The sequence below is a fragment of the Marmota marmota genome, unplaced genomic scaffold (assembly GCF_001458135.2).
Source record: "Marmota marmota marmota unplaced genomic scaffold, marMar, whole genome shotgun sequence".
Classification (NCBI taxonomy): domain Eukaryota; kingdom Metazoa; phylum Chordata; class Mammalia; order Rodentia; family Sciuridae; genus Marmota; species Marmota marmota.
In genome coordinates, this window is record NW_026000051.1 from 1,684,545 (window position 1) to 1,692,358 (window position 7,814).

Here is a 7,814-nt window from a genome sequence, read left to right on the forward strand (position 1 = left end):
CCGTGTTCACTATTGACAGTTTCCTTTAGAAGAAGAGACCAAGGCCCCCAAGAAGGTCTGTTCCCCACAGAGCCCCCACCGCCTCCCACCCATCCCGCTGCTCTGCTGCCTTCCCAAGGGACCCGCTGGTGTGCCTCTTCCCGACACATTCTGTGATGTCCATCATGAGCCTGCAAGGGCCAAGTTGGGGTCCCCTTCTCCCTTCTGGGTCTCTATCTGGTGACACTTTGAGGACATTTTGCTAAGTGAAAGAAGCCCGTCATGAAAGACGGATCCCATAGGATGCCCTGGCATGAGGTCCCTGGAGCGGTCACATTCATAGGGACAGAATTCAGCCCCCCATTGAATGGGGCACCAGGGGCGGAGGGATGGGGCCATCAGTGTCTGGGGGGGACGTGGTTTCCGCTTTACCAGATGAAAGGAGTCCTGGGGGGTGACGATTGCACAACAGTGTCAACGTGCTTAATGTCATCAAAATGTCCACTTAAAAGAGGCCGAGATGTGAACGTTAAGCGTTCACCACACTGAAAGAAAAACGTAGGGCCATAAATCTATTGGTCCTCTGAGAGGACAGCGGGTGACCTGGGCAAAGAGCCGCAGGAAGGTTTCCGGCCTTTGGCAAAGGAACCCATGCGGGCAAGGACCCCAAAGGCAGGACAGCGTCCACCGAGGCATTTCACACAGGAGGGACCACCTGGGCCCGGGGAGCACGGGGGAATCACGGAACATCAAGTCCTACAATGACAGAAGCCATTCCCTCGGCCAACAGCTTGTCATCAGGGGAACACCCAGGTCAGAATGTCACAGGGAGAACAAAGGCCCAGAGTGATGCAGCGGAGTCTCCATCACAGATCCCCGAGTCCCCGGAGGGACAGCCGGGCGGGGGGGGGACACCCAGAGCTCAGCCTGCTGTCCCCGGGGCAGGGAGTGACGTCCCCCTCGGTTTTCGGCTGTTCCTCTCGTGAAGCTTGTTCTAATTTAAAAACTGAAAACACATTTTTTACGATTTTCAAAGAAGCAACCGCCTGCCCTGTTCCCTTTTAAGATGTCTTTCCAGGTCCACCCGGCACAGCTGCAGCGTGTGGCCCCTAGCGGAGCAGACCCCGGCGGCTGGGACCTGGGCCAGCAGGGTTCCGCCCACCCCTGCCTTCCTGGAGGCCGCTGCAGGTGGGCAGGGCCCAGTCCTCAGGAAACGCCCAGCACCGGCGGGACCCCTCTGGACCCCTCTCGGACGGGCTCAGAGCCTGGAAGGTAGCTGGCAGCTGGAGCCGCCTGGGAGGGGCGCGGCTGGGACCCATTCGAATGCCAACCTCCTGCTCTGGGCATGCCAGGCGTTTCCTTGCTTGCCACGCCAGGAGGTGAGGGAGACTGCATGTCAGAGACGCGGCGGGAACTGTTCGTTACAAGAGTTAGTTAGAAGGACGGAGAAAGCAACTTAATCCCTGTTTTTAATGAAAAAATTTCGGCCAAAGGCAACCAAAAGGCTGGGGAAGGAAACAGCCCGAAGACCTTGTAAACAGTGGCAAGAATGAAATTCACAGCCACAACCCTGGCCCGCATGGGCTCCAGGAGCCAGGGAGGCTTCAGGGTGATTGACTCAGGTACATTGTTACCAGGACAGCTAAGCCAAAATGTCACCCAACTGTGAGTGGGGAGGAGTGCCACTCTAGACAGCATGACTCCCTCACCTCCAGGTCACCCTGCCTGGAATGTTGTTCCCTGCACTCCCTACCTGCCTGGCTCCCAGGCATCCTGACTTGTCCCACTGGACTGAGCGCCTACTGTGTGACTTGCTTTCTGCGTGTGGTACACCCAAGCAGCACTTTACTAAGGAGGAGCCCAAGGCACAGGGCGGGAAAAGGACTTGCCCACCAGCTTACAGAAGAGCCGACACCCTACTTAACCACAGGACCCCGAAGCTGCTGCCTGGAGCCAGCTGCCCTCCCCTGGGGGCTCTGTGGGTCCATCAGTGCCACTCACCAGTGCCACCGCCCTGCCGGCCTTTACCTGCTGCCCAGTGCAGGAGCTGGGATCGCAGAGGGCCCTGCAGGCTGAGCGCCAGAGGCACGGACAGTCCTACAGCTGGGACATATAGCCTGTCAAGAGTGACACCGTGACAGCCCTAGCCCGGCCAGCCCACATCCGGCACTGACCAAGCAGCGTGAGCCCAAGAGCCAGGCTTATTTTGGGAAAATGGAAACAAAACAAAGCCCTATAATTGGAGCCATCTGGGAGCAGGGGCCCGGGTGGGGCGGGAGGGGACGCATGGGAGAGGCTGCCCGGCCCATGGCGGGCATGAGAACCCGGCCGAGAGCCGCTGCCTGCACGCGGGGATCAGAGCAGGGTCGCCAAGGCTACCGTCTGTCCACCGCTGCCGGTCCTTCCTCTCCCATCCTGACTCTCAGCAATTCTGAACATGGCGAGCCCTGTGAGGAGCTGGGGACTCTCCGTGAGCACAGCAGGACAGCAGAGACCCGGGTCCAGCTGCACGGAGCCAGGACATCCCAGCTCTCCCTCTCCAGACCCCGTCTCCGCCCCCATACGGAGAGACCGTGGAGTCTGCTCTCTACCTGGGGAGAGCAAAGGGTTTTGTCAGTGCTCACTGCCCAGGGCTCTGTGTTAGGGTCCTGAGGTCCAGAACGAGCTGCGAGCTGACCCGAGTATACAGACCACTCGTTTGCAAGGAGTACAGGGCAGTCGAGAGCACCGTAAGAAACCCCTAATAAGCAGATGGCCCGGGCTGGGCATGCAGGGGGCACTGAGTTCCACCCTCAGCACCACGTAAAAGTAAAATAAGATTTTGTGTCCACTTAAAACTAAAAATAAATATTAGAAAAGATGCAACCCCTGGGGCTGGGTAACAACAGAGAGAAGGGCAGACGGTAATCCAGGAAAGGGCAGGGCTGGAGAATACCAAGCGGGAGCTCAGTCACCAGTGTCTTGCTTCAGTGCACAGGGTGACCAGGGAGGAAGGAGGTGCCTCTACCTTCACAACAGGCACGAACCACACTTGACATCTTAGCCGTTTGGACATGTACGGCCCAGTGGCACTAATCCATGCCTGTTGCCGGGAACTGTAACCACCACCCACCTCCACAACAGGTCCATCCTCCCAAGCAGGAACTGTCCCCATTAAACACTAACTCCCCTGGCCACCCCATTGCTTTCTCTATGAATCTGCCTAGGGACCTGGTCTAAGTGGGATCAGGCAGAACTTCCCCCTGTGATCAGCTTATTTCACTTGGCATGAGGTCCTTGTGTTGCGGTTTGTGTGGGGATTTCCTTCCTTTTCAAGGCTGATTAATATTCCACTGCAGGGACAGACCACATTTTTCTTATCATGACCCATCAATGGACACCCGGGTTCCTCCGATGGTGACCATCGTGAGTAACACCACTGCTCACCCTCCGGGTGCCTTTACTGTGGGACTCAAGGTTTGGGGCTCTTGTATGACATTGAGGGCTGGCTGATGTTCAGGAGTCTGCTTAAATTACCTGGGCCAGGTGAGAGGCACCGTGGAGGCTCACATGGGGACGTGATTCCAACAGGCAAAGCCAGGGCGGAGGTGGGGCAAGAGCACAGCTGGGGGAGGTCTGGCCTGGGCACAGCAGGCCAGGGAGGCGGGCAGAGGGCTGGGCCAGGGAGAGGCCCTGCTGTGACAGCCACAGCTCCAGGTGCGGATGCTCTGGAGGGTGAGTGGCACCACCTGATGTCCCTGAACCTGACTGGGCAGGGACTTGAAGGGAACGCCTCAGTTTCCCCACCTGCAACACGGTGTAGCAATGCCAGCGACGAGGAACTGCAAAGCCCTCGAGCAGCGCCAGGCGTGGCTCAGCGGCCATCCTGCCCACTCACCTGGGCAGCCCAGGCCTGGCACCCTGGCTGGGGGCCCTGAGCTGGGTGCTGGGTGCAGGTGTGGAAACAGGCCATCCCTCTGCCGCTCGGAGCTGGGTGAAGCCGCAAACCCGGAGCTCACACAGCGCCAGCCAGACTGTGGCGCGGGGCAGGGGCTGCGCAGGAGAAGTGAGGTGGCCGGGGATGTCCCAGAGGCTGCAGGAGGCAGCTGAGCCCCTCCTGGGCTATGGGACGTCCCACTGCAAGCCCCGGAGGGGGTGAGGGGACCAAGGCCAGCTGGGCCCAGGGGGCGTGGGGGCCGATCCTACGGGTGGAGGCAGGCGCAGCAGGGCCCTGCCTTGACCCCCGGCCTGCCTGGGGCCCAGTGTTCCAGCAGAGCCCCAGGGAGAGGGAAGGAGGACCAGCGCCCGCCAGCCAAGGCAAACAGGCCGCCCACTCACAGGAAGAGCCTGGAGACCCAGCTGGCTGCACGCTCCGCTCCTCCGGGCTTCAGGTCCCCTGACGGCCACCCCTCCCGGGCCAGGCTCCTCCATGTGGCCATCCAGCCCTGCTGTCCCCTCACTCCCTTGGCTGGCTCCCTCAGGGCCTTGCAGGTCCCCAGACGCACAGAGCTGCTTCTGCCTGCCCCGCGCCCCCTAAGCCCGGCTCAAGGCAAGGGGAGCATCCTGACCCCAGGTGGAACACCCCGAGGAGGACCTCCCAGCTCTGCCACCCAAGGGCCCACGGGGCCTCGGACAAGGGCTCCAACTCTCAGAGCCTCCGTTTCCCCATCTGTAGAAGGAGGTGCTGACCCAGCACATTCTTGGCATGCGAACAGCTTCTCTGGACGCTCTGTCACCCCAGTGACCGCTTACGCCCCCACTCTCCCCACCCGCCACCAGGCCCCAGCCCACCAGATCCCCGGCCTCAGTGAAGGCCTGGGAGCTGCCAGACCCGCTGTGGCCTTTCATCTCAAGCAGGAAGGCTCAGCTCAGCCACTGCTGGATCTGGAACAGATGTCGGAGCTGCAGGGGGCTGGGAAAGCAGAGACCTCCATCCAGGCCACCAAGCCTCCCCCCACCCCCGCCACACCCTGGGCCAGAGCTGCCGCCCACTCTCCCCTCCCAAGAGACTTCAAAGGGAAGGGGAGCAAGCAGAGGTGGCCTGAGACTGGGTGGGTGGGGGTCCCAGCCCACCTTACCCAATGATCATGGCCTCCATGGGGGACCCCAAAGCCCTAGACCTCTCCTTCCCCTGATATTCTGCAGGCCTGGCTTAGCCTACAGCAAATCTGAGTTACCTGGAACCCCAAATGAGCCAAATCTGGGGCTGCTGCGGGCCCGGGGCGGGCTGTCTCCTGGAAGCAGGAGCATTTCCCGTTCCACACAGAGAGCCCTCCTGCAGGGACCACGGGGCTGCTGGCCACAGGGCTGTCATGCTCCCACCTGAGCTCTTGGAACTAACTGGCTTACGGCTCCCGGGGGGCAGCTCTTATCCCCTCCGCACAGGTGAGGACACAGCAGCCTGACGTGCCCGCGAGCAGCCGGGCCTGAGTCCACAGCCCCACTTCACATTTCATGATTGCTATTCCATTCTGCCCCCCAGAGCAGGCAGAAGAGAACCGGAGCTGGGCCCAGACGCCAGGATGGAGGAGCTGACCTGTCAATCAATCATTCATTCGCGCGTGTGTTCTGTGTTCACTTTGGAGTCCCTCCATGTGCCCCGTGCCGGCCCAGGGGAGACACGCAGGGGCAGCACACCTGAGCTCTTTGCAGGATCCTGCAGTGCCACCTCTGAGCCTCGGGACCTTGCCTGCAGGAGAATCAGGACCAACCTTCTTCTAAGGGTCCGAGGCAGTGTGGCAGTGTGCAGGGAGGCTGCGCAGCGCCCAGGCCGGCACTGCCCTAGGACCAGAATGTGAACGTGTCCCCCCCCATCGTGTCCCCCGATCGACTCTCCCACATCGTTTGTGCTGGGCGGAGTCCCTTCCTCTGGCGTCTGGACCCCACTGACACATGTGACACCCTTTGCTATGGAACACTGTGTCTCCCTCGCAACCTCCCACCCCATCCCAGATTCCTTCCCCTGTGGCCTTGGGGTCCTGCCAGCCCCAGCCAGCCAGCTCTCCCAGCCTCCCTGCTGACTTCCTGTCTAGGTAGAGACCAGCCCCATCCAGAAGCCTCACCTAGAGTTCCAGATAGTCCCAGAGAAGGTGACAGATGTGACACGGAGAACTGAGCCAGCCCTCTTCCAGCAGCTGTGTGTTCTGCTGAGGGGGCTCAGTGTCCTCCCCACCACCCTTTTCCAAGGTCACCTCCTAGCTCTCCTCAGGGCTCTGTCAGCCAGGCCTGGGGAAGCCCAGCTCAGTTGTGGGTGGTACAGCTCTTGTTAACTTTATGCTCTGACCTCTGATGTCTGCAGATGTCCACATCCAGCTGTCTGCCTTTAGAAGAAAAACTTAACCTCTCTGATCCCCCAATTTTTCATCTGAAAAATGGGGACACAATTCCATCATTCCCTTATCCAAATTCATTGGTTCCAGGCGTGGTTCGGATCTCTAAACTTCCCCAAGTAAAGAAAGACAATGCAGGCTTCATACTATATATTGTGTTATCCCCAATCATTTGCTCTGGGGCTACAGGCTGTATTCAAATGAGATTTCAGTAGCAAAATGTACAAATATTCACTCTTTCTAGAATAAACAAAGCTGTGAGTAGCCTCAGGTCAGATTTAGCAGCCAAAATGAGTTATAAAAATACCCCTGAATTGCCAAAGCTTTGGGCGATTTTGATGTCACAGATAAGGAAGAGTAACTGGTGAAAATACGCTCCCTGAGAGAGTAGCAGAGGCTGAATTAGTTAACTGTTCGCACGATACAGGGCGCGTGGCAGGGGACCAGGGAGGACACTGGACAGCACTGGACTTGGAGGGAGAGGGAGCACTCCAGTTCCCTGCAGTGGGGCCAAGTAAGGGCTGGGTGGAGACTCTGATCCTGATTCCCAGAGACCTGAGGTTTCCTGCACCTTGGTAGGCGGGGATGGAGGGGGTCATGGGCAAGGCAGAGGAGAGGTCCTGCCAACTGGTCCAGCTACCCAATGGCAGGATGCAACTTGGTCCTCCTGCCCAGAGAGCTGAACAGCTCTGATTGGGTGGCAAACGCCTGGGTTCCTATTCCCAGGGCCTCCATGCAGACGCAAGAGCCCACTGAGACAAGATCCCAGATTAGGAGGGTGGATGGACTAGGTCACTCCTGGGGGTCATCTTCCCCTCCTGACAGCTCTAGGTCTAGGTTGGAAAACCATTACCAGGGAATGTCATTGCGCCCAGACCCACAGCTCAGCAAAGGAACCCCAAAAGGCTTCCTGACTCCCACCCCCAGCCCAAAGGACGCCCCTCAGTCTATCCTTCCGGCTCCTCAGGGCGCAGGTCACGTTCCCGAGCCCTCTCAGGGTGCCGCAGCCGCGCCCAGGGCGCACAGGCGCCGGGTCCTCTGCCCCTGCCCAGGATGGGACGGGAACAGAGAGGCGGTGGCCGGCCGCGCTTACCCAGCCGCAGGGTGATGTTGACGGAGTTGGGGTACTGCACGCCGAAGGCCATGGACGGGCTCTGCCACCAGGTGCTCTCGTCCTGGCTGTGGAAGTCGGTGAGGTAGGAGGCGTTGTGGTGGAGCCGGGGGTCCGCGGCGTCGCAGCGCTGGCACTGCGCCCCTGCGCGCCGGGCGCCCACGTGCGGGCAGAAGTCCTCGGGCGGGCTGCCGCACGTGTGCGAGGCCTCCGCGCGCCGCCCGAACGCCGCGTTCTCGAACACCGGCAGGCAGCGCTGCGGGCGCCCGCGCCGTCGTAACACGCGCCCATGCCCGCGCCCGCCCGCTGCGCCGCCAGCGCCAGGCCCAGCAGAAGCGCCGCCGCCGCCATGGTCACGGCTCCGACCCTGCGCTCCCCGCCGCGCGCTCCGCTCTGCCGGCCGGAGGGCTCGGTGG

At 60.5% G+C, this 7,814-nt stretch overlaps 1 protein-coding gene across 1 annotated transcript in view; it reads right to left on the bottom strand.

The window, feature by feature from the left end:
• The window catches only part of Lamc3 (laminin subunit gamma 3), a 52,173-nt gene extending 44,409 nt beyond the window's left edge, over nucleotides 1-7,764 (bottom strand). The window contains 2 exon segments of the mRNA XM_048812882.1: nucleotides 7,381-7,668; nucleotides 7,671-7,764. Of these exon segments, the coding sequence (XP_048668839.1) occupies nucleotides 7,381-7,668; nucleotides 7,671-7,749 (367 nt within the window). The 5' untranslated portion in view covers nucleotides 7,750-7,764.
• Between the last annotated feature and the right edge of the window lie 50 nt (nucleotides 7,765-7,814).